General features: G+C 39.4%; 1 protein-coding gene across 7 annotated transcripts in view; it reads right to left on the minus strand.

Annotated features, from left to right (window-relative positions):
• LRRFIP2 (LRR binding FLII interacting protein 2) overlaps window positions 1-27544 on the minus strand; it is a 68288-nt gene that overhangs the window by 12946 nt on the left and 27798 nt on the right. For 4 of the 7 annotated variants that reach the window (XM_066627761.1, XM_066627757.1, XM_066627758.1 and 1 more), the window contains 12 exons: window positions 26174-26248; window positions 25344-25391; window positions 25216-25260; window positions 21563-21610; window positions 21416-21469; window positions 19142-19210; window positions 16970-17083; window positions 13400-13444; window positions 12874-12981; window positions 11707-11778; window positions 7380-7550; window positions 2007-2099 (listed from right to left, as the gene is read on the minus strand). In XM_066627761.1, coding sequence (XP_066483858.1) covers window positions 2007-2099; window positions 7380-7550; window positions 11707-11778; window positions 12874-12981; window positions 13400-13444; window positions 16970-17083; window positions 19142-19210; window positions 21416-21469; window positions 21563-21610; window positions 25216-25260; window positions 25344-25391; window positions 26174-26248 — 942 coding nt within the window. The remainder of the gene's footprint in view (window positions 1-2006; window positions 2100-7379; window positions 7551-11706; window positions 11779-12873; window positions 12982-13399; window positions 13445-16969; window positions 17084-19141; window positions 19211-21415; window positions 21470-21562; window positions 21611-25215; window positions 25261-25343; window positions 25392-26173; window positions 26249-27544) is intronic. The other 3 variants (XM_066627763.1, XM_066627762.1, XM_066627760.1) reach the window with 2 other exon arrangements.

Below are 27544 nucleotides of genomic sequence, written 5' to 3' on the forward strand. Positions count from 1 at the left end.
GTAATACTATGAAATTCAGCATAAACCCACAGCTAACCAATACATTTAACGTACTGATGAGAAAACTTTTATAACAAGGCCAACATACTATCAGGTTCATATTTTCCATCAATAGCAAAATGTATAAAATTAAAAGTGGCTTTTTTTTACAAAATAAAGTACATGACAAGTAGTTCTAATATGCATGGCCGGTCAGGGTAAAGAAGATGTGCTCCTTTATAGGATTTTCACATCAAATGTTCAGTCCATTGCTCGTTATACTATGGTGCAGTGTCCTTTTTTAACTTGTCACACTGAGATCTTGCATCAACAATAGTATTCCATGACCCAGTTCTCAAATGCCAGAAAAGCAACATCACTTCTGGCAGGTAGAGAGACTGCTTAACTGACTGTATCAGGAACTCTCTGCACATGGAAGTCTATTGTGCTGAAGAAAAAATGCTCTTAGCCTTCTTCCCAATACACAAGCTTTGTTTTTAAAAAACCATGAAGCTGAGACAACTCTAACATTCAGTGCTAACATCAGTCTGACTTTTTTTCTGCAGAGGCTTTCTAGCCGCTTCTGCTATATTAGCATCTGCATACAGTTTCCAGTTGTAGGGCTGCACAGAGGCTAGGCTGGTGGAAACTGGAATTTTTGTATCAGTTTTTCTCACAAACGTTTTCCAACAAAAGGATCACTGGCCCCCAGTGCTAGTAGTCCTTTGAAGTAAGAGTACTGTAGATACTTGCCTATAAGGTGAGAAATTTTCACCAAAAATCCAGCATAGATCATCTCCTCATCCTATCTGTGGGTCACTCATAGGTTGGGGCAGTTCAGGGTGCTACAGTGGCCAGGAGAAGCCCAGAGGAACATCAGGCACAAGCTCACTCTGCACAATTTCACACTCCAGCTGACCATGCTTTACCTCCCAATAGGTCCTTCCTGTAGGGAGAAGCTTTGCAACTAGCCAGCCAGCCAGCAATCACTCAAGTAGACAAGAAGGCTGACGCTGGGTCTTAGAGCCTGCCATGTACAAACACAAGTGCATATCGAAAAAATTCACTTTGCTTCCTCTCCTGAATGCCAACAAAGTTGCACAATTTCATGCTCTGGCTGGCCATGCTTTCCTCTTTAACTCTCCCAACAGCTTCCTCCTGCAGGGAAATGTTACACCAGCACATCAATCAGGCAGGCAGCCAGCCAGCCACTGGGTCTTAGAGCCTGCCATCTACAAAAACTACGCTGCCATTTTAAGATCAGGACCTGAGGACCTGCATTTTTTGGTATCAGTGGGGAGTCCCAGAATTACAGTCAGACACACCCCCAAGTTTTACCCCTGACATCCAAGGGTCATAGAAAATTCCATGATTTTTGGCTCAAAACCTGCCCTTTGAGATCGATTTCTACTCTAGTATCTACAGTAGCTGACACTGAAAGGGAACAGCAAGGATCAAGAAGCTAGCAATCTGTCTTATTGTTCATTAGTCTATGAAGTTGTTTCAACATCTATAAAAGCAGACACAAGCCATGGCAAAACTAAAATCATAAGGTCACCCAGATGTTATTGTTAAAAAACAAATTTCCTGGATTTGTATACCTGTCAAGAGTAAAAATATTTTCATCTGGAAGAGATGACTGGTCACATTTAAATAAATGAGCTATGACTAGAAATACTATATCAGATTTGAAAATGCTTGCCCATATACTGTCAAACTTTATACAACCATAAACATGTGAAAAAGTGTCTATTCAGTGGTCTATTACACCACAGAAATGCCATAAAATTAACAGCAAAGTAAAAAGACACTGAAATGAAGAATCCAACAATTAGTACATTCTGCTCCAATACCACACATTAGAGTAATTTAAAATAGAATAGTGTATTCTTAAATTTATTCCCTTTACATATAAATTTAAGTGTGTGTGTGTAACCATATATATATATTATGGTTACAAACACAATCTGTTACTTCATTTGAACACAATTTTAATGTCATTGAAGGTTTTCTACCAAGTACAATACCTCTATTAGTTCATCTCTTTGGCGAAGGCCCTCTTTAAGTTCATCCATCTTATGCTGCAGAACGGCACACGTGTGTTTTTGCCTTTCCAATTCCTGTGTTAAGAAAATATCAGTTAAGCAGCTTGCTCAATTTACAGTGCAAGCCCAATGCATGCCTACTCCAAAGTCCTAGTGTGTTCAATGGGGCTTGCTCTTGAGAGAATGTGCATAAGACTGCAGACTAAGCATATGACACAAGTGGTCACAAAAATGATAAATATGTCATTATCATCAGCTATTTGAGTCTATTACATGTCTATATTATACAAATGATGTTTATTGAAATGGATAAAGATTTATTTTAGTTATATTGATCATCAATCATCTGTTGGCATGATGGACTAGCCTCAGGGGACAGTTTACTCTTTTTTTTTAACCAGACTCACATTTGAAAATTTAAAAAGCAAGATAACATATTCAAGTTCTCTTCATAGCATAATGGATCTGTGTCACAAAGGGTTCCAACTGTCCTCCATGCTTTTTCAGTATAACAATTCAGTATTCATATGAACCACTCCATTAAGATCCAGAGTCTCATATGATTCAGTACACTTTGATTTTGTTGTTTAGGCCCTTGGTTTGAATTGCTAGGATTCTATTTTTATGATTTTGTATTGACTTGGGAAAGACACTGAGGTTACACACCCAGGAAGCAGGAAAGGGATGAGAGAAGCAGGGAGACATTCTAGGAAAGGAGAACTTTGTGTGGGGAAATGGAAGTTGGAATGTTGGGAAAGAGCAGTTAAAAGGGGCAGTTGGAAAAGAATGTGGAGGAGAGACAGTTGCTCTGAGACAAAAACTGCTGAGCAGATGTTGGAGAAAGGCTGAAGTCCATGAGAAGCATTCCCTGAAGACTATCTGGAATGCCCCACCAAGAAGCAAACCTCCTGTAGAATTATGTTAATACTTACCTCACTGTTGCAAAGTTTATAATAGAATTCTTTAGAAGAAATCCTGCTGTGTCAATGTGGCTTGATGGGGACCAAGCACCAACCTGACAAGTCCAGTTGCTAAAGAAATGGGCCACAAGTAACATTACCAAGTGAAAAAAGGGGGTTTAGCATCCCTTTCACATGGCATGGTGGCAGTGGCAGGACTGTGTGAGGGTGCTTTCCCCCCATCAACTTCATGACCATAGTTCTTGTTGACATTTAGTGCACAGTATAATTAGTGAGGGCTACAGTAGTGGATATTGAGCCTTCTTGATCATTGGATGAGGCTGCAGCAGCTGTGTTTGAAGATATAAGAGATGGAGTAGGGAGTACTGTGGGGGACACGGACAGTGTTACCACATTACCTTTTTATGAGGAAACGAAGCATTGTCACTGGAAGACTATGGAAAGATGGTAGAAGGAGATTGAAGCGGAAAAAAGGAACAGAAGTTATCCGAGATGGAGGCTTTGATGAATTTTCCAAGTGCAAAAGAGAACAAGGAACAAAGGGAACAAGGAATAAAGTAACAGTCGGCAGTGTGATGGAAGCAACCACCAGTACAGGTCCACAAGGAGAAGTTATGGATAGATGATGGGACAAAAGGTGGGGACAGGAAGGAAGTGGAGACACTGGACAATTTTATTCAGGAAAAAGACTAGACCTGTTGCAACAAGAGTTGAGGGACCTTCGTAAATAGGTGGAGTCTCTGAAGAAAGAATGAGAATCTGAGTAGGAAGATGATTGGAATGATAGAAATCGAGAAAGAGGTGAGTAGAGTATCTTCTACAGCTAATGCAAGTAATGCAGCAATGAATTGATGTTGGAGAGAGAGAAGAGGCAAAGTTCATGCAGGGAGAGAAATGAGAGTATAAGTCATGCCTCGTTATCCACTGCGGTTCCATTCCAGAACTCCCAGTGGATTTTAAAAAAGTCAGTGGATACCAAATCTGTGGAAAAATAGCTTTCAAGACCCACTTCCAGGTTTCTTGCTCCTCCACTTTCGCCCCAGAATGCATTCTGGGACAACAATGGAGGAGCAAGAAACCCAGAAGAGGATCTTTAAAGGTGTCTTTAACTCTGAGAAGCTTGCAACCAGTGCAGTTGAACAGAGCAAAAGTAGAAAATTGGATTTTGGTGCTCTTTTTTTTTGTTACAAGGCATTTAAAGGTGGACCCCAGTATCAGTGGTGAGTCAATTCAGTGAATATAGAGGTCCCACCTGTATGGAGAAACCCCAAAGGTCCAAGAGCGGAAGTAAGAACTCAAGAAAGAGGATTTTACTGGTTTACAAACAACCCCAGATGAGAAATATGGATTTAGATATGTACTCTGTGAATACAGAGAGAGCAGAGTGGATTGGAGATGTTTATCAAAGATGGCAGCCCCAGCATCTTTAGAAGAGGTGTAACCAAGCAACTGGAAGAAAGAATTTTTAGCAGCCAGTGATGAATTATTTTGGAAGGTTAAATAGGACAGCAGTAAGCTTTGAGCCTGTCCCACATGTAAGGAAGGGATATAATAGAGCAGAAGGCAATGTGGGAAGGAGTAAAATGATGGATGAGAACTCTACTCCCCAAGTTGGAGCTACAAAAGAAAATGGAACTGGACTCATTCTCCCAAAGGGGGTGAGTTATATATGTCAGCCTTTTGGAATGCTAATAAGAGAAACATAATTTCCCCAGAACAATCTCACTGTAAGCAAAGGTAACAGGTGGTAGACACAGCAGGGCAGTTGCAGGCAAGACAAATACAACCAGAATTGGAGACAGTGAATAAGCTACATGTCAGGTTGTTGGTAAAGGTGAGGACGTGTAAACCTGGTGAAGAATACATTGAATGGTGGCAAGTGGATGGAGGAAGAAGGCAGGTAACAAAATTACAATTCTTAAAGACAACTCAATACAAATCTTTCTGGACAATTAGAAACCATTCATGGACTTCCTGCACGTAAAGGGGGAAAATTGCTCAAATGAGCTATGGATTTGATGAGTAGATAATGGAAATATAACTTTTTTTGTTTTTGAAAATGCACTTTAGAATAATCGTCAGACTGCTTAAGATGTGATACCCAATATATCAGTGGTTTTCACACATTTAGCAGTGGGATCCACTTTTTAGAATCGGTCAGGAGCCACCAGAAGGGATGTCACGACTGGAAGTGACATCATCAAGTAGGAACATTTTTAATGATCCTAGGCTGCAATCCTACCCACACTTACCAGGAGTAAGTCCCATTAATATCATTGTTAAAAGATTATACATAGTAGCTTGTTAAAAGTACAGGTCTGTAACGTTTCCCAAATGCAGTCACGTACCATGGTGGCATCAAGTCTACCGTATTTTAAAAATATTGAAATGAATGAGGACCCACCTGAAATTGGCTCGCGACCCACCTGGTGGGTCCTGACCCACAGTTTGAGAAACACGGTGTTATGATTTTGTAGAAGAACAAAGAAACATGGATTAAGAACTCCACACCTGCCACACAACTTTCAATATCTGTTTTTTCTTTTCTTTCTTTAATTTTTATTTTCATCTATTACTAATTTGTATTTCTAGTTTACTGAGTTTGTATGCTTTAATCTTTTAAAATAAAACAATAAATTTTAAGAAAAAAGGAAAAGAAAAGGAAGCAGCTATAGCTAAGATGCAACTAGAATTTGATTATGAAAACTTTTCCAGGAATAGAACTGTTGCTTCTAAGACCTAAGTAGTGGCCCAGGAAAACATGAGTGAAGTTGGAAAGGTGGTATCTGGGAGAGAAAGGGTTAAGCAGATACTGATCGCAATGTTAGGTGCCTGAGAGAAGGAAAATGTGGAGAAGGAGAATCTGCAGTTATTGGGCCATTCTTCTAATTTTGCTAGGTACAAAAGTACCCCTCAAGGGCTTAGTGAGTCAAAGAAAGCAAAGAAGTTTATCCCCAACTCCTTATTTGCCTCTTGAAAAGCAGATTGCGGAAGAAGATCCATTTTGGACTTTTTGGATATCCATTTTGGATATCTGGACTTTTCTTAGTATGATCTGAAGTAAACGATTCCCCAGAAGAATTGTTTCCTGACATGGACGAACCATCAGAGTCTCTCTTACGGCAAATTAAAGCAAAAAACTTTTTACATGAACTGTTTCCTTACGGTTATGAAAAAACTGATCTTTATGCAAAGCAAGGTAGAGAAAGTCTGTTTACTCCAAAAGAAGAGAGAGATAAGTGGACTGAAAAAGAACTGAAATAACTAGATCAGTACAGGTTGAGCCTACTTATCCATGAATTTTTTTACCCACAGATCTGGCTCAACGTGAATCCCACAGACCCATGTTGAGCCAGACATGGCCTAACCTGAATGCTCCAGTCCCCTCATGAGCGCTTTCTGAAGCCTGCAGAGGCCACGAACATCCACCAATAGCCTCTGTGGGCTTCATAAAGACCTCCAGAGGCAACCAGATCAGAACTCCAGTCACCTTAAGAGGGCTTAAGGGGTCTCAAACCACGGAATTGCTTATCCACTGTTTTTGCTATCTGCAGAAGGTGTGTGTCTAAAAATGGATCCCTCAGATAATGAAGCCCCACCTGTAATCAATGACTAGAAATGACAGATTCCTGCTATACGCAAGGATTTGGATGGTACAGTGGCTAACACAAAGAAGAATCTGGAACAGTTCAGTAACAGAATCTTAACGAAGGGAAGGCTCAGGTTGAAGAACTGGACATTCTAGGAAAGGAGAACTTTGTGTGAGGAAATGGCAGTTGGAATGTTGAGAAAGAGCAGTTAAGAGGCAGTTGGAAAAAAATGTGGGGGGAGAAAGACAGTTGCTCTGAGGAAAAACAGCTGAGCAGATGCTTGGGAAGGGCTGAGGCACACAAGAAACATTCACTGAAGACACTGAGGAGCAAACCTCCTGTAGAATACACGCTAATACTTTTGTCACTGTTGTAGTTTGTAGTAACATGCTTCAGAAGAAATTCTACTGTGTCAATGTGGTTTGATGGGGACCAAGTGCTAACCTGACAAGTCCGGTTGCTAAAGAAATTGGCCACAATAATGTACCAAGCGAGAAAAGGGGGGTTCAGCATCCCTCTTGCATGACAACCTTTGACAAAAAAGATTATAAAGCTGTGCTACAGCCATAGGAAACCTCTTTACTAGGACAACTGCATGCTCCCAGCAAGACCAGGGGGAACTTACAACTTCCCATACAATTGTCCACTGCTTTCCAGGGAGAACTACCTCACATTCTGATGATATTTTCAACCATTCTGAGCTAAAGATATCTCTCACTTTTAACCATTAACTAAGCCAAGGTGAAGTCAGTGACAACCTGATCTATGTTTTAAAAATTATGCAAAAGCATACACTTCAGGTCTTTAAAATAGTTCTGGTTGACTAAATTCATAGTAATACATACTTTTGTCTTGTCTTCATTTTCCCTGTAGTATTCTGCTAACTGCTCTTCTCTTTCTTCAATGACATCCTTTAGAGTATCCACTTGATAGATCAAATTGTTTTTCTCATTATCCAACTGGGCATTAGAAACCATTGCTTTCTTATACTTCTCTTCAACTTCAGCAAGTGAATCCTAGGAACATATTTGATAGATTAACATTAAACTACCACAGTCATTAGGAACGAAAATAATAGTGTTTTGCTACTTTAGTGCAAGTTTCCTGCTTTATTGATGCAACCATTTCATTTAGTTAAAGGGGGTGAATGCATTTGAAGAAATCAAAGAATTTTAACACATACAAGTTTTTGATTGACTACGTCATTTACATGATTGATTTTTCTTGCAAATGCCAATAATCCAAGCAGGTTATTTACACACATGGGTTCATAACAGAACCTAAAGTAAGTGCAGTTTCTTCAGTAATTCGGGTTATAGATGCAAGGACACATCATCTGGCCAAGCTCCCTTTTGGCATGAAGGTCCTCACAGTATACTGCAGAGTTGTTCCAAGTCTGGTTGTACAACAAAAGGCTTCAGCCATTTCACTTTCAGTTAGAAAGGTATTTTCCTATATTTACCACAGCCTCTTACTCAGAAGGGAAAGATATTGGTAGAATTGATTGCTTAAGGTTTTTTTTTCCATCCATAAGAAATAGTATTCCTGGAGAACACCCTTAGGAATGATGAAAGCATCATGTTAATATAAGCAAGAATACATCTATGAATATTAAGCATCACAAAATTCACAGGATTCAGTAATCTTCCTAGACTGAGGTGCATTCAAATCAGTTTATTATACGCTCATATAATAGATTAAAATCAAGATGTATTCATCCTCTGAAGGAAAAGATAGGCTTTCCAATGTAAGTATACAGTATTAGAGCTCAGCAGTTCCCAAACTATGAGACTGGGACCACCAGTGGGACACAACCCAATTTTTGTTGGGTCACAACATTGACAGGGCAGATTAGACTATATGCATCAAGGGTTAAACAAGCTGCTACCTGGAGTGGGGAGCACTGCTACCTAATCACCATTACAGCCACACCCCTCAGTATTTATCAATCAGGCAATAGTCTCTAGGGCCTCTAAAAAGTTTGGGACACTGAGCTAGATTTATAAATGAGAATCAAATTCAAACCAACTTCCCTTCTAAAATGTATGTATTACGACGTTACAAGACTATATTCTCCAAATGTGCCAAGTACTACTATAATCATTTTGAGGTCTATTGCAACATGGTCTTCACTTTAAAATGAAATTCCACAATGGTGAACAAGCGATACAGAGTAGAACAAGCCCTGCCCCAAAGCATTTTCAATTTAAACAGAAAAGACAACATTGTGGGAAAGGGACACCTTAAGGCAGCAATTATAAGCAACATGTTAGTTTTGTGAAGTCTGCCTTTCTGCAAGACATACACATATTATGATTTAATGGCTGGTATAATGCAGGGATGGCATTATTTTGGTGCATGATTAGCTAACAGGTAGAAGAAGCAAAGAACAAAGATGGGAGTAAAAACTAAAAATGCTTGGAAAGGCAAATAGTGGTTTGGGAACATAGTGGTTCCCAAACTTTTCAGCATAAGACTCACTTTTCAAAGTGACACTCTCATGGGGACCCACCTAGCTTTACAAGCCTGAAAAAAAATGTGTTTCACTTTTACCACCTGCTCAAGTCTTTTTAAAATCCTTTTTACTATTGGGGAGACCACCTTCTGGCCTTAAAGGCTGCAGCTGCCCTAAAGGATGTCCTGATTCATGAATGCCAAGGGGTGTGGTAATAATAGTGATTGGGCAGCACTGCTCCCCCCAGTGGCAGCTTGTTTAACCCTTGATGCACATAGTCTAATCTGCTTTGTCAGTTTTGCAACCCAGTGGTGGGTCCCAACCCACAGTTTGGGAACCAGATTAACACAATAACTGAGCAGAAGGGATTTGCCACAGTTGAGAAGCTAATATTCAGACTGGATTCAGAACAGAAGAGCAATAAATGATACTATACTTCTTAATGAAATTTACCTGACCTTTTATTTGCATTTTAACAAAAATATACAATGTGAAGAACCATCTAAACCCACACAATGCGACCAAACTAATACCAGATCTAGGAACCTAGGCTTTTGTGGTTGGAATCATCACTACTTGTAGAGTCTTCATATGGGCTTTATGACTACATTTCCCAAATTTGAATTGCCCAAGCTTTGGAATTGCAAAGTCTTTTTGGACTTTGGCTGTGGAAATTTCTGTTCTAGAAGTACTATTTGCACGTGTTTGGAGCATTTACATTTTTGCTTCTGGTAGTTTTAGTTTTAAGGTAGCATTTAGTCCTTTGACAATTCCCTTCATAAGGGTGAAACATCAGGAAAACTAAATTTGAGGAAATGTAGTCATAAAGCCCATAAGAAAACTCCTACAATTGGCAATACAAGATAATTGAGACAGAACAAAAAATCATAACATGCAAATAGTAATTGATCACATAAGTTTTATATACATATATAGCTCCCAATCAATAAAGCTAGAGGTATAGAGAAGGATAAAGGGTAATTAATCTTAGAAGGAAGTTAAAAACAGAATAAATGACTAGGTAAGCTAGTTCATATTAGATATACACCTAAATACTTGGCAGGGACACACCCACTGATTGGTAGAGACTCTTCACAAGGGATAAAGGGAAGTACTGAAAGTGCCATAGAATTCCTCTTTCTGGACTAAATTTCTTATTAACTGCACCTGTTTGGTATTTATAGTCATTAACTCCAAGCCATTGTTATTAGTCATTAACTCCAAGTCATTAACTCCAAGCCATCTACCAAGCCATTGTTTAGGGAGTTGGTAAAGAGATTTCCAGTATCTAAGCTGTGCACACCTTAGTTGCTGTGTAAAGTCACAGAAATAATATCTTATGAATGTAACCAAAATCATTTTGTTAAAAGGAAAGCAAATGTTCATATCGTCCCAGTAACTGGTAAGACTCATTGAACCAAGCAGAGTTCCCACATTCTGTACTAGCTTATAGACAGAAGTATGTGCTTTAGTGCTGTTTTGTGACAGACACTGCTCTTTGCCCTGGGTTGATAGACAGGTATTGTAGCCACTGAGAGAACTGCATTCTGGCTAGTTAGCACCAGGTTTGTTTAATGCCATCTATAGAACTACTTCAAGCTGCACTCAGCTTTCCAGGAATGGGTACTCAGTGTTATTAGAGATAATATTGTACTTTTAACATGAGCCAATTGGCTAGCCAACCATAAATGTACAGAGAGCAGCAAGGATTAGATTCAGAAGAGATCAGATTTGAGATTTTGAAATTTTCTGGAAAGGGGGAATTCCTTGACTGGGCAGAGAAAGCCTCCAACTAAAACCTGAATATGAGACACTTTTGCCATTTTTTAAACCAGGCTTGAAGGATGGGTTCAAACTCTTTGCAGAGACAGGCATACTATATGAGTTTTAAATCACATCAAAACTTTTAGTTTTATTTTTTAATAAAGTGCTTTAATATTTGTTAAAGTGAGAGTTTAAACAAGCAAGTATTTTTTGAAAAGCTGATTTCTGGCCTACGTTTACTTCTTCAAACTAAAATCTGTCACAGAAACTCTGGTAGGAAGGCTTGCGCAAACCAATGCTGTCCCAGCAGCGCTGAATCCAGACCCATGGCTGCTGGTTCTGGTAAGTACAGTGCCAAACAGTGCAGGGGGAGGGCAGAATGAAGGGGGGGGTTAACTGGATGTGGATCAGACCCAGGAGGGTGGCGGGGTTGGCAGAGGATGACTACAGCATACCCTAATTCCCTTCCTAGGCCTGGAAGCCTTACACAAGGTTTCTCAGACTTGCATCAGTAATTTTGCTGGTGCAGATCAGAGTACACCCATTGAGCAGGTTGGCTATCTACATGGGGTAGGGGAACAAATGTTCCCTTACCTCTGAGGAGGCCTCCACATGGCCCTGCTGCCCCAGCGCTGGATAGGATTGGACTGCCCATACCTTACAGTTGCTAGTAAAAATATTCAGCATTAACTACAAGCCATACAAAGACATATGGTATGAATTCATATGATTTACCCTTTGGATACACCTTTTATGAAATACATTGTCTCACTACACTTCACACTTTACCCATCAGGCAAATTTAATTAACACATACATTAAATGTGACCTATTCTCAGATTTGCAGATTAGGCACACACTTTAAAAATGGAGTAGCATGTTAGTAAAGCTGTTAGTGAAACTGGCAAAAAACTCCATTACCAACATAGTACATTTGGTAGGAACCCTGATACCTTTAGTTCTTTAAGTCCCTGCATGTATCTCCCTTCTACATCTTGTATCTGGTCCTTAAGATCATAGATATCCTGCAGGACATAGGAATGAACCACTGCATAAGATACAATAAATGAACCACTGCAAAGAGAACTTACTGTTTAATCTGTGATTTTAATAATTTGACAAATTAAGTTTATCATGTTTTTCACTTGAACACAATTACATGGGGTACATGGATTTTTAATCTGATGTTTGCTGCAAAATTAAAATCAGCAAAATGAATGTATAGTATACAATGTATACATTGTCTTGTTGGCTAAATTTTAAACCCACAATGACTAAAATATCCATTTTCGAACATTAAAAAATCATATTAAACTGGGTTATGGATACAAGAAATAATATACACTGACTACTGCAAATTAGAATCATTGCAACTTCACAGCTAGCTAGCTAACACCTAGTTAGCAAATTCTAAGTAGTCAACAGCTTATGTCCTGCTTCTTTCCCAGACTTTTAAGGAATGGCAAATATCAGAAGATTAATAATAGCATGCTATGGGGGGAAAACAGGAAAGAATAGGTCCTATCAAGCAACTGTGAAAGTTATGGAGCTATGAAACTGTGGAGCAATTTCAAAATATAAAAAATTTGCAGCTTAGTTCCCAAAGAAATAATTACTATGAACTGTTAACAATGCTCCTTTATTAGAAAAATGCTCTTATACTTTGAACACACAGATCAGGTGTGTACCTGAACAATAACTACAGAGTATTCAAAACATTATATAATGATCCAATGTTATGAAAAGCTATAACTTTATAACTGTTACAGCCTAATCCCAAGTATTTTTAATTGGAAGCAAGTTTCACTTATTTAAATGTAACTTACTACCTTTTAAACATGCCTAGCTTTGCAGTCCCTTAAGGACATACAGTGCTGGGCATTATCCAAATACCTGTGCAACTGGTTCTACATGCCCAAGAGAGTTTTAGACTTTACTACCACTTACAATGCATTGCAAACCTCTTGAAACCAAAGTGAATTTCAAAAATTCATGCCCCCAGTCTTTCAGTGTTCTTGAAGTAGCTCTCTGGATCTTGGCCTTGCAGTCACACTTCAAGTCAATTTCTTTCTCCCAAGAAGAAAAACTTTGTATTTTTCAACCAACAAAAGTTTACTCACCCGCAATTCACTTAATGAGGTATCTGGATCCACCAAACTGCTGGTATCTCCACTTCCTCGCCTAGATGAATTACCACTCAAAGGAGTTGTTGAGTTGCGAGACGCTGGCTAAAGAAAGAAAATTGCCATTATACTGTTCCTAATTTCCACACACATTATGTGGTTAATACTTCAACAATTTAAGAATACAATATTGTTTCATTTTAAAAGTTCACCTCCTGTCAATCTTTTCTATGTTCCTATACAGAATAATCCATCATGAGTTTTAATGACATTCTTAAATTTAATCCCCTTTTGCCTTCTACACAGGCCTAGCAAGAGTTAAAATTTACAAAAACACTTAATATTAATCTTTTCTAGCAGAGGAAGAACAGACTATTGTTTGAGATTAATTTGATGATCCTAAGTAAGGGAATCTTCATTAAAGCACCACAAAAATCAAGGAGGCAAATTAGTTGTGAATTTTAATGGGGCTTATTTATGACTACTCTTTTTAGGATACAGTTCAATCTAATTAAAAACTCACCCTTGTATAGAAGTCAGAATACTGCTTGTCACTCTTGTCTTCCAACTGAAAAGTTAAAAAAGTCATATTAAATTGAAACAATTTATTTGAATTACACATCTAAATTGAGATTCTCCTTAATCCATGTGAACAAAAAATTAACATTAGCACTAAAAAACAACAAAAGCTTCCCCTTCACTTTTTCTTGTGAACACAAAATTTGCCTTTAAAGCAGCAACACAAGAGTAAGAGGTCCCAGCCCTACAAATCAATGCTGTAATTCAAACATGTACTTTAGTTGCTTCTTAGGCTAACCTTTTGTTAAACCCTTCATCAAGAGATACCACAACACAAACAAAATCCACTGAATAGTTACATGAACACTGTGATTTAAAAAAATATATACATATAAAAAAATCAGAGATCATAACTGAATCATACTGAACTCTCAGCAATTCATTCAGTAGTACGATTATAAAACCAGTCTGTAGGTTTTTCTGTTTCTACTCTGGAATAGTAATTTCCCTCACTCTCACCTCACAACATTTGTAATTACCGCCCAACAAGGTAGATTGAACAGTGTCATCTCATGGATAATCTGGCTATATGTCTAAAGATAATCTGTAAAGATTAAATCTCTAAACTATACACTAATTTCCAAGACAAGATGTACAACAGATTCTGAACACGTTGTTTCACTTTACAAACCATAGTTCTGACAGTTCATCTGGCCACCTCACCAAAAAAGCTATCTGATATTTTGTGCACACATAGGCCAGGATCACAGGAGCTTTTCCATTTCCCCACTTCCAGTAACATCATCACTGCCTCCCCAAGTTGGCCCTGGTATTCAGTGAGGTGTAAGGATCTGTCACAAGAGAAAAATTCATGCACATATGCACCACCACCATCTCTTTTGATAATGGTCTTAGTTAATTATGTACAGGCAGTAGAAGATTCCACATTTTGGACATCGTTCCCTTTTAAATACTCAAGTAGCATAAGTACACAGGGAAATACAATTGTGCATGGGAACCCAGTGTATTAGCCACCTGCAAGTCTATGCAATTCAGTTGTGAAAAGGATGACTGAGACGAGAATTAAAAGTGCACCAAAGTTTACTGAAAGTGCTCAGGAACAGGGGGTTTGAATAAGACTTGCTATCCTAACTCATTCACCTTACATATACAGGGGAATTATATAACTAACATGTGTACACCATGGAGCCCTAAGGAAAACAGTTCTAAGGTCAAGGAAGGAAGAGAGGGGAGGAGAGAGGAACTCCTAAAGAGAAGGGGCAGAATGTGGGGAGGGGGGAGAGACAGATTAGCTGGGCTTCCCAGAAGAACCTTGGGAGAATAGAAGGACTTGGGGTGCAGGGAAGGAAAGAGGTGGGGTGAAAGTTAAGAGTTGTGGGGAGAGAAGGAACAGGGTACAGGTGGTTCAAACTGTAGTAAAAGGCTACAATTGGGAGTGGCTCCCTGTAATTGAGGACTACAGACAAGGGGTGAGCCTAAGAACAGGTCATGAAAGTACATCACCACTTGTGGTGGTGGAGCTAGTCCTTCATTGAAGAAACTCTCTTGACCAACTATAGGCCCTCTAGAAGATTTGCTGGGTTGCTCAAGGGTGTTTGGTAAAGGAAGGTGGGAGTCAAACTTGGGCATCCAACAGGAAGATAAAAAAACAGAAGAGCTCCACACAAACAACAGAGGGGGAGACAAGAGAATCACTAAACTTGCAATTCTGGGTGCAAGCTAGCACAGTGGTTCCCAAATGGAGACTGGAATGGGGGTGACTTGTCACAGTACACAGTACCAGTTGGTTAACAATTCTCTCAGCAAGGCAGAATACCATGTAGTGGAATGAAGGACAAACATCACAAGGCTCCAAAGCCAAGGGTAATTATAAATTTTTGCCCCATATAATCCTATAAGATTCTTAGGTGAAGTAACTGAGTGTGCAATCCAAACTGTGCCCTGAGGTGATGCAAGCCCTTGCGCCTGCCTGGGAGTGTCGCAAAAGTGCTGTCAAGGGGTAGCTAGTACACAGTTCCAATGAGAGATCATAGTTGTGGCCTTCTGGGCCTGTGCATCTGTGGCTTTTTGTAAACAATTCTTCTAATAGTTACTGGTCTAGACCTTTGCGCTCTAAGAAGGCCTACATTAAGTATACATGTTTAAGGGTGTGTCTTCTGCACACCTTGAATTAAGCAGAAATAAACATAAGTAAAATATTGATGATGTAACAGTGATGAACAACCGAAGTATTCTGCCAAGCTACTTGAGTTTTGAATTTCATTGATCCTACTACAGCATTTTATTTGGGGCAAATAACTCCAAGTATTAAAGTACAGGTTGATTCTCATTATTCACAAGGATTCTGTTCCCAGAACTCCCATGGATGGCAAAAATCGCATTAAAGCAAATCCATTTAAAAAAACAGTCCCTTTGTGAGGCAATTTAAAAACAGTCTTGCTGACCTTTGTGATATAAGACAGAGTCATCAGGCAGACAATCCATCTATCAGTCTCACTTAAGAAAATAATCTCTCACTTATCAAAAAACTAAAGCACTTATAATTGACTTCTGGAAAAAGAGGGATGTACACACACCATTATACATAAATGGTGAGGTGGTGGAGAGGGTTGCTAGTTTCAAATTCCTAGGTACTTACATCACAGAGGACTTCTCATGGACTATTAACACCAGCATGCTAATAAAGGCACAAAAGCAGATATACGTATTTTCTGAGGAAGCTTGGGAGGTTAAATTTGTCACAACAGCTGCTTGCGTCTTACTATCGTTGCACCACTGAGAGTGTCCTAACCTATGATATCTTGGTGTGGTGCGGAAATTGCTCTGCAGGGGACAAAAAAGCTCTGCAGAGAATTATTAAGATCGTGCAGCACATCATCAACCTTCATCAAATTGGGATTACACTTTCCCTTTCATATACAAATGTTCTACCAGCTCAGATTTGACATGCTTATGGATTACTGGACTGTGAAGATATTCAAATTTCTAGCAATACCTTTAGCGGTACAATTACTTTCCCAAAAAGCTAATTTGCAATTACAATAACTGCTGTCAAAATCTTACCATACCTTTAAATCATGCAACCATTTATATGTTTGAGACTAAATGGAAATTACTGTATTGAAATCTCAATATTTACAAGTTATCTCCAAAATCTGTTTAAGAGTAAATGTCTTGTGTACAGAAGCTTCATGAGTGAATCTAAACAAAGACAAGGCAACCCACAGTACAAAATAGTGTTTTGAAGCAAACTTCAGACTTGACATGCACATTAAAGTCAAACATTCTGCAACAGACCAAGCAGAAATTCTCACACGAACTCCATATTTAGTGAAAAGAGTAAAGTACTACAATTTAGCCATGCAAGTTGAATTATATATTACAAACATTTATAACTGTATAATGTTTTGCACCACAAGGAACAAAACAAATTGCATTATTTGTTATACTAAAGCCAGCAAACACCACTAGAATGCTAGCACCACCTTCCAAAGAAAAAGAATCACTAGAAAGACAACAGTGATGACATCAGCACAATACCAATCACACTCACACTGTTCATGTCTGGAATGCTGACATCATCCAAGTCAGAAACAATGCTTCCCCTACGATTCGAGCGGCTAAAATAATCAGCTGCAGTTTCACTATGATCAGAAAAGTCTGATGCCTTCAATGACAAAAGACCACAGATGGAGAGAAAAATGAAAGACAGAATAAAACATTTCAGAAATGTAAAGCTAGGATATTTCTACTAATGACCTACTGATATATTGGAAAGGGAAAGTATTACTTCTACATTCTGGCAGCACTGGAAAACTATAAGCAAAAATCCAGTATAACAAAACTGGCATGGAAGAGAGAAGCAATATGAATTTGCCTTCTTTGAAAAAGAAATTTGGTCATACTATTTTTATTTTTCTGTCAAAGGTATTTTAAAGTGTACTATATTTTCCCTGCTAATTGGGTAAGACCCCTGCTAATTGGGTAAGAGGCACTTTTTCAAGTGGGTGCTCCTTTTTTTAGCAGGGGGAGAGTAACTGGCCCACCTCACCCCAGCACTGTCTGTTCTAGTGGCTGTCTGCTGGTATTCATTTGCATCTTTTTAGACTGTGAGCCCTTTTGGGACAGGGAGTCATTTAGTTATTTGATATTTCTCTGTAAACCGCTTTGTGAACTTTTAGTTGAAAAGCGGTATATAAATACTGTTAATAATAATAATACTATATTTTCATTTCTAGAATAATGCTTTTCTTCCTTCTGACTGATTTACATATTTCTGTAGTTTCAGACTATGTCACTGGAACCCTTGGTTTCACACTGAAATTAGCTTAATCACTACTACCAAACTACTCACAGAAGAGAAGCTGAATTACTGCAATTCTATGTATATTTCGGATTTATGCAAATTACTTTCATGCAATTGCAAGCACACAAGAGCCTAAAGTACAATTGCAGGGAGGATATTTGATCGAACTGTCACATGCATGAACTATTTACTAATCCTCCTTCGAAGAGTTCAAGCACAAAGTGCAAGCATATGACCTGCTTTGGACCCATGGAATAGGAAAGAAAAATCTACACATTATTTTAACACCACTCGACTTGAAATCCTAACAACTTCTATCCCTTTACGATATCTAAATCCCTATATTTACACATGCATGCCCACTGTTGCCCTCCTCCATTTCTTCACCCTTTCTAGATAAAAGATCAGCACATGCTGCCTATCCTCAAGCATCAAAACAGACAACTGCTCTTGGTTCTGAAGGTATACAGGACTTTCCCTGGCTTCAAATTCTAGGGAAAATAGCTTTCATATACAAAGTATGTTTAAGGTCACTGATGCTTCATATATGTTTAATTCCTATGTATATCCTCCATAGAAGAACGAACTGCAATGTCTTGAGCACACACTAGTGCTACTAGAAAGTGTACCAATCACAGTGGGAGGGATACACAGAGAGGGCTAACTCAGCTAACAACTCAAGGCATATGTGTACTGTATTCTGAGCTGCAACATGCAAGTACATGTGGGGCCTCGGTATCCGAAGGGAATTAGTTCCCGGACCCCCTGCAGATATAAAAAAATAGCAGATCAGGAAATCTGATCTGCCTCTTAAGCCCTCAGAAGGGCTTTCTGAAGCCTGTTGAGGATGTGCACAGCCTCTGCAGGCTTCAGAATAGACTGTAGAAGTAAAAAAAATGACTTCCAGTTTCCCGACTGGAAGTGACATTTTTATGCCTTTTAAGGCATTCTGAGGCTAGAGAGTGTCCTCTGGGGTCTTCTCTGGGCCTCAGAATGCCTGAAAAGGCATAAAGACATTACTTCCTATTTCCCTCAGAAAACCATGGTTTTTCACCTCTATGAGCCATTCTGAAATGGGAGGACATGCACAGCCTCTGCAGACTTCAGAAAGCTCTCTGGTTGCCTTCAGAGAATCCAGTCAGGGCAGAGTATAGCCCAGTGTGGGTCTGGGGGACTCACATTTAGCCAGATCCGTGAATGTAAAATCTGCAGAAAAACATACTCCACCTATATCATGCAATTCTGTCTTAAGAATAAAACAAAATGGAGTAAAACTAATTTGACTTATTACGTGCGCACAATATGTGAATACATGAAAACTATTTTATTCATTTCACAGTCAGGCCTGTGAACTTCATGTGCTAGAGCTGATAACATTAGAACACAGGAAACATGCAACAGTCATGCAACCTGGCTCACCACGCTATCCCTCCGGCCTCGAATAGCACGGTTAGAGGATGCAGTGCTTCCTGCTTCATCATCTGTAAACTATAAGATTCAAAGACAATTAACTAATTTACTATATGATAACCATTTGTTTGAAACAGAGTTAGTAACGTACACAATACAAGTCATGTATATACTAAAATATGGAAGCCAATGCAACATGTTAAAAAATAGCAGCTTCAAAATGCCTTGAGCACTGTCTGTTCTTAACAAACTGCCCAGCACATTGAAGGTGGAAAGGTGGCTACTACAGTGCAATACCCCAGAGAGGAGTGAAAGCCGTGCATTTCAGTGGGTTTGTACGTAGTCACACTTGTTGCTTCCTGCAGGATTCCAGTCAATGAAAACTGACCTACCCAGTGCATAAGAACAGCCCCGCTGGATCAGGCCACAGACCCATCTAGTCCAGCTTCCTGTATCTCACAGCAGCCCACCAAATGCCCCAGGGAGCACACCAGATAACCTGCATCCTGGTGCCCTCCCTTGCATCTGGCATTCTGACACAGCCCATTTCTAAAATCAAGAGGTTGCACATACACATCATGGCTTGTAACCCATAATGAATTTTTCCTCCAGAAATTGTCCAATCCCCTTTTAAAGGCATCTAGGCCAGATGCCTTCACCACATCCTGTGGCAAGGAGTTCTACAAACCAACCACATGCTGAGTAAATAAATATTCTCTTTTGTCTGTCCTAACTCTCCCAACACTCAATTTTAGTGGATGTCCCCTGGTTCTGGTGTTAGGCAAGAGTCAAAAGAGAATCTCTCTATCCACTCTATCCTTCCCGTGCATAATTTTGTATGTCTCAATCATGTCCCCCCTCAGGCACCTCTCTTCCAGGCTGAAAAGGCCCAAACACCTTAGCCTTTCCTCATAAGGAAGGTGTCCCAGCCCAGTAATCATCTTAGTCGCTCTCTTTCGCACCTTTTCCATTTCCACTACATCCTTTTTGAGATGTGGCAATCAGAACTGGACACAAAACTCCAGGTGTGGCCTTACCATCGATTTGTATAATGGCATTATTGCCATTTTGTTCTCAATACCTTTCCAAATGATCCCAAGCATAGAACTGGCCTTCTTCACTGCCGCTGCACATTGGGTGAAGTGCAGGTTTTGTACTCAATGCTTCCAAGTGCACTGCTTTATTTTACTGCGTAGGAGTGTATTAAAATTATTTATATGAAAGAAAGTAAAGGGGTTTAACCTGGGGATTCAATTGACTAACCCTGCTCCCTGCTCCTAATGTCCTGCTAGTTGCACCTCTCTGTATAATCACAGCTACACTCACAGCTGCACCTCCCTGTATAATCTCATCCAAGGTTTTGTTTCTTGGCCATAGAAGTGTGAGAACAGCTTTTACAAATGTCTGTATATAAAAGTCGCCTCGAACTTAGTATTAACTTTTTCTAAGCACTCAGAGCACTATGCAAATACCCTCAGTAACTCTCAGAACAACCCAGTGATAAATGTACTGTTTTTGTCTATTTTTTCCTTGCATTTGGACATTTCTGATCTCCCAGGGGCTCTGCAACTGGAATGATGATGGAACATCCAGGAAGATGATGGAAAAGGTTCTTGCAATAGCCTTTTGCCTGAAATGCCATTCCTAAACAGCCATGTGGCTGGATGTATATTGGTCCTTCTCTATGTCTGAGCTTCTCCCAGAAACAATATTCAAGCTTTCGACTGAGGCTGACATGTGCTAATCAACCAGCTAGCCAAAGGGTGGAATGGAGCGGCCAAGTTTCCTTTCATCTGATAAGTCAGTCCTCTGACATCAAACTTGGTTTCTTAAGATTAAGCACAAGGATCCTTGAATGTGTTTTGGCATGTTTGCTGCTGGAACTTTCAGCAACTGGCTTCTTCTCTGCTAAAACACTGAAGCAGTGCCTTCCCTGACATGCATATTTAAATACATTGTGCTTTTTCTTCTTTCTAATTTCCTTGGAACATAATATGAATTTTGATAGATATTTTATTTTTACTGTGGTTTGAGGTTTCTTATTACAGTTCCTTCATACCCCATATCCAACATATTTGCAATAGTACAATATACCCAAACCTAAAATGACTGCCAAGGCTGCTTATTTTTTTTATTCCCTTTTATTGCATCTGCTTCTGTAAAACAAGTTAGATATCTGCAACCCATGCACTTATCAGCAAAGTGGCTCACGCAATTGATTAAATAGGACAGCATTAATCAAAGGAAAAAAATTTAAGTCATGCAAAAAAAAGGCCCTCTCACCACTGGACTACTTCGTGCTGAACTTGTTCTTGAATAAGAACTGTATTCAGAAGGCTAAAAACAAAATTGCAAAAAGGTTTGATTTTTCACCTACTTATCTTTGTAGAAAAATTTCATAAAAATCAAAAGGAAGCCCTGTAGACTTACAGTACGATAACTATATGAGTTATATAATCCATCACCACATAATGATGCCTAGAGAACAAAGAAAATAGTGTTTGTATTTACAGTATTGCAGAATGATAAAGATACAGGTTAAATATCCCTTATCAAAAATGCTTGGAACCAGATGCATTTTGCAATTTTCTGACTTTTGGAATATTTACATATACATAATGAGATGCCAGGGTTGGGATCCAAGTCTAAACGCGAAATTCATTTATGTTTCATATACAACTTATAAAATCACCTTCGGGCTATGTGTATAATTAATACTGGCGTGCCTGCGTTTTGAGTACAGCCCATCACATGAGGTCAGGCATGAAATATTCTACTTGTGGCATCATATTGGTGCTCCAAAAATTTCAGATTTTTAGAGTATTTTGGATTAGTGACACTCAACCTATAGTATCTCTGTGCCTCATAAAAACTGCTACCATGCAGTACCACCTCAATTTCACCAAAGTACATTTTTTCACTAAACAATGTTTTTCTGAAGGGGTGAAAATTGAAGACTGTAAATTTGCAGGCACAACAGTCCTTAGAGTGTTTAGTATTGCCTAGTAATAGTCACTAAACATTTTTATGAACACAATTATTCTTTTTTGCACCCAATTTCCTACCACAGCACCCATCTTTCATAGCTTAAATAGATTATGAGCACTGCAAATATAGTAATTATTGCTTTCACGTTATCAGTTTGAAGCATACTAAATTTACTAAATTTGACAATAAATCAATACAACTCATTTAAAAACAGCATAAATTATGCCTATTACCTATTCCCCAAGAGATGCTTTTCCATCTCATGCTGAAAACCTCCAAAGATTTCCCAGCATTCACAAGCAACTTTTAGTTATCATGCCGAAATGTTTCTGAATTTAACACAGAAGTTCTCAAGCACTACCAATTTGTTCACTTCTCATGTTGTGCTAACAAGCTATCATAAACATAAAGCCTGCTAGACTTCTAAGAAACAGAAACAATGAATACATTCCATGCCATGACAGAAAGCAACACCATTAAGAGGAAAAGACAACCCCCTCCCAAATGAACAATTGGGTTTGCTAACCTCAACACAACTGTAGTATTCCACATTACAGCTAAGAGGGTGAAGTTGATTAGCCAAAATTTCACCATGTAAAAAAAAAAAAAAACTCTTTCCTTCCCCCCCCCTCCATTAATTATCTAACTCTAGAAAGGTTAAGCTGAGCCACATCCAATATCTCTTCAAGTCTATCAACCATGTCAGGGCTTTAAGTACTAACTCAAGGTTCATAAGACAGATCCCAGGATACAGGACTGAGGGCACAATCCTAATAAGCCCTTGGGCTGGCGCAAACCAAGGAGCATACCATAAGGCACGCATACCATAAGGCACGTTTACGCCTCCTCAAGAGTCAGCTGGGCCAGTGCAGGGACATCTGTTGGCCCGTGGAGGCTGAATCCAGCCTCCGTGCCGACTCTGACAGGGAGACTCTGGGGTGAGCGAGGAGGAGGCAGGAGGCAGACATTCCAGAGCAGGGGAGTGCAGATGGAGGGTAGTCCCAGGGGCGGGCAAACGGGGAGTGCGGGGCGGGATTGGGACCCGGCTGTTATGCTGAATCCCAGCCCCCATTCTTGAGCAGTGTGGAGCGGCTACAAGCTACAAGCCACTCCACTATCCTCAGACTTATGCCACCTCTGGAGAAGGCGCAAGTCTGAAGAGACCCACTGGGGCTGCAGTGACTTACCCGGGGGTAAGGGGAAGAGTTCCCCCTTATGTCTGGCTGAGCCACTTTGGGGCCCTAACTTCTGCTACATATAGTGCAGGCCTCCTATCCTGCTTGCTCCAGCGCAAGATAGGATTGCGCTGTCTCAACTTTGCAGGAATCAGCAACCAACAGCTTCTGGCATGATATACACTAGCACATAGTTCTAAAAATAACTTCCATGACAGTGGTGCATCACACATATTTATGGCATAAAACCAAGGTAACCATTCTGACAGATTTGTGAAAGCATACAATATATTTTTCAGCCACACTCCCTGTGCAAACCATCATTAGAATTCTTAACCTTCCACTCAATCAATGGAGCTCTGCCCATGTGGGATTTTCTGTATCCAACTGCATCAGTGCCCAGTTCAACTATGAGGGACTTTGAGGTTATACTAGGCCATCCTGACTTTACATTATCGACTCCTTTCCACTTGATTCCAGGAATGCAAACTTCATGACTGTCCTACTCCTGTGCCTTTAACAAAACCCAAAAATTATCTTCTTCAGTCTTAACCCCAAGGAATCTTTGTCTGATTGTCCATAGGTTTATTTTTACAGCAGCGGGTCTAGAAGTTGACAATCCTACCCATGGTCTAAACAGCTATACTTTTCAGATTATCATTTACTTTAAACCATTACTCCCTCCTTCGAGCCACTCTGCACCTTGGGTCCCTACTCTGCACCATGGGTCCCTACTCATTAGTCACACTAATCTTGGAACTTCTTTATACTAAGCCAGTGGTTCTCAAACTATGAGTGTGAGGACCATGACCCAATTTTTGGTGGTTTGTGAAACTGATAGATCAGATTAGGTTATATGCAGCAATAGTTAAACAACCTCCTACTTGGGGGAGGGTGCTGCTCCCTCCCCCAAGGGAGTGCCCAATCACCACTACAGCGACAGAGGCTTGAATAGCTGGTAAAGTGAAAGAAATTTTTGGTATGTCCCAATGCAAAAAAGCTTGAGAACTTTGAAAAGTTATCAATCTCCTGATGATGTCCACATTAACTTCTACCCAAATATCATTGGTATTTTGCTTTAACTTGCAGAACAAAACTGATATAAACTTCTGTTTCTAACAAAAATGTTAGTTAACATCAGTTCACTCAATTCCTACTTGGGGGTGATATCAGTAGCCAGGCCATAACAAAATTACTTTGTGCATTCAAACAGACAAGAATGGATGAGTCTAAAATAAGCTCTTGATTATGACCATTCATTTTGTGCTTCATGTCTACATAAAGTTGTTTCATGTCATTCTTAAGACAGTAAAAATATAACTAAGAGGTAAAGCTGAAATCAATACTGAAGTATAGCATAAGTGAATTCTGGGTGGCAATGGCCCAATCTAGCCCTGGCTTTGGGACCATGTCAGAGGGCCCACCTGGTGTGGCCAACTCTTGCACTCTCAAGTACTTGTGGCAGTAGGAATGCCCAATAGTTTGGGTTTGTGATGAGTTTGAAAGAACTAAAGCTGCAAAGCAGCCTGTAGAGGCAACTTGCACTAGATGCACACATATGGATGGGCACCCTATGGAACTGGTGGCAAAAGTTGCAAAAATCACGGCTCCCAGCCACAGCCCAATAGGAGAGATTATGATAAAGCTTGAACACCAAGGACAGGTGCACAGGCAAGGACTGAAATGCACAGGCACTATGATATACATTTTACATGGCAAGAAATTGGTTACCCCCTGGTTTAAACAATCAAAGATTCCACATTCTGCAGCATGCGTATTTACCTTTCTGCACAACGCTTTTTAGATTTTCTCAATTTTTATATTATTGCACACTACAGTCAACGTTTTCCAAAGCAGAACATAAAATGCTTTCTAGTTAAGGTGCAATGCAAAGACTATCATGCAGATTGGCATACGAACCAAACTGGCACTTCTTATCAAACCAGTGTTTACATCTGGAGATGCCTATATAAAAGGAAAGTATTGTCTTTAGATTTAAAGAACTTTACAATATCTAAAAGTAGAATATTCTATCACCTTATACTAACCCTGTAACTCTTAGTTGTTGCCACAGGATCACTGTACAGAGAAGATGACTATGACAAGAATAAGACATTGTATTACATTGGGTTTTATAATAATGAAGCACTCTGTTGATTATTTGTGTATACTCACTTATGAAAAACGTCAATACAGGGAACCCTCAATTTAAAAGGTCTCAAGGTAACAGATTTCAGAAATAATGGACATTGCCTGCTTCTTTCAAAGCCAATCACGTCCACGTCCACGGGTGTCCACCAACTATAGGCATTTGGATTTAATGGACAGCCCTTTTCCTCTTTAATCCCTTAAATTTAGGTTTCAGTGCATTGTTATAGCATAAAGGGAGTCCAAATAAACACAAAGAACGAGAAGATACTAGGTTAAAAATACCTTATTTGTTTAATTAGGTGTTAATATCCAAGAGTCTCCACTTTTTCAACAAATAAATTTTCAGTACAGCTAGTCATGCATCAGAATGGCTACAGTGCGGAAATAGTATGCCAAGTGTACTGTTGTAATATAGAACAATTTCAGTCCAGCAATATCACAAAGGTTAAGTGGATGCAAGTCTGAATTAATAAAAAGCATTATGTTTAACCTACAATTTTATTTTCACAACGGTAACCTACACAAGACAAAGCCATGTCACATGTGCTCTCTTGTGACTCCCCCAAACTTATTCATTCATTCAAACACTACAGGTACCACCAAACTCAAGCAATTATTTCTGTTAGGGTGATGTTAATTACCATGCACCAAGTCATTAAGAAAAGGTTTTCTCAGTACCACACACCCCCATTCATCCCGCCACACCCCCCAAAAAATCCAAACAAACCCGAGGATGGTATGTAGAATGTGGTTTGCTATATCTAAGGCTGCTGTAATTTCTTTGGTCATGGTAAAATCCACTCTGTCAAAAAATAAAAACAAAAACCCAATAACTGAAAAATGTATTCAAGCACAAACCAGCAGTTCAAAAGATTTATCTTTTCTCCAATATTCAAAACACACAAGAAGTTGAGATGTTCTGAGACAAAGAAATACTATTAAATCTGGATCAGCAAGCAGCTGTTTATGTTCCAAGATGGTCAACATACTGTACCCACTCTTTAGGGACAGCTAGTATGTATCTTGAATTGTCCTGTTTGTACCTATTTTTTACACAAGTGAAAGTGACTGTATATGATTAGAAAAGAGGGTACATTTTACATTTAAATTTCTTTATTGTGCTTTTCCCGTTTATGCTTTTCCCGTATTATGCTTTTCTTTATTATGCTTTTTCCTAGAAACAAATGGATTCAACATTCAGGTAAGCAATTTTTTAAGTCTCAGAAACGTTTATGAAAACGACAATACAGATACCACGTAAGACTCCAAATGGTTTTGCACACCAGCAAGATGATAGCTAACAAAAAGGTTCAAGGAGTCTCTTAGCAGGATTCACCATCCCTAACCGTGGCATAACTAAGAGGGTGCAGGGGGTAGCAGCTGCACTGGGCATCAAGCTGTAGGGGGGCAACAAGCTGAGCTTGACACTAGTGACCAAAATTATGACAATCTTGGTATGTATGAATAATACCATCATGTTATATATCATTGGAAAGGTAATTTAATGCTGAATGCAATGAATCAAACCAAATTGGGATATCTGTATTATATCAAAAGTTATGGCCAATTAACCAGAAAATGAAAACACAACTGCCTTATGGAACAAAAAGTGGATTTCTTTAACTCAAAACTGACCCATGAGATTGATTGTTCTGAGAGCCAATGACATGTTATTATGCTATTGACATGTTGCAATGTCATGCTATCATGATACAGCATGAAACCAGCAAGGTGTTAATATGAGTCAGCTCACATTTCCATATATCATAATATAGTTACCCTGGCTAACTGGGTAAAAGGCACTTTTTCCAGTGATGCTCCTGTTATATTTAGCAGGGAGAGAATAACCATTCCTCTTCACCCCAGCACAGTGTCTCGAACCAATCAAGGGCAGACTTTTTATTTACTTAATTAAAATTGATTTTGTCTGCGGAGGGGCTACAAATCTTTGACCCCAGGTATCAGATAGATCGCTTAGCTATGCCACTGACTGGGGGAGGCAGAGCAAGTGGGTGGCAAGCTGCTGGGGAGAGGAGGTGGGTTCCTCCCAATTTTCACTTTTTAAAAAGCCCATGCATGACGCCACTTCCAGTTGTGA

Source organism: Tiliqua scincoides, chromosome 5, assembly GCF_035046505.1.
Source record: "Tiliqua scincoides isolate rTilSci1 chromosome 5, rTilSci1.hap2, whole genome shotgun sequence".
Lineage (NCBI taxonomy): Eukaryota > Metazoa > Chordata > Lepidosauria > Squamata > Scincidae > Tiliqua > Tiliqua scincoides.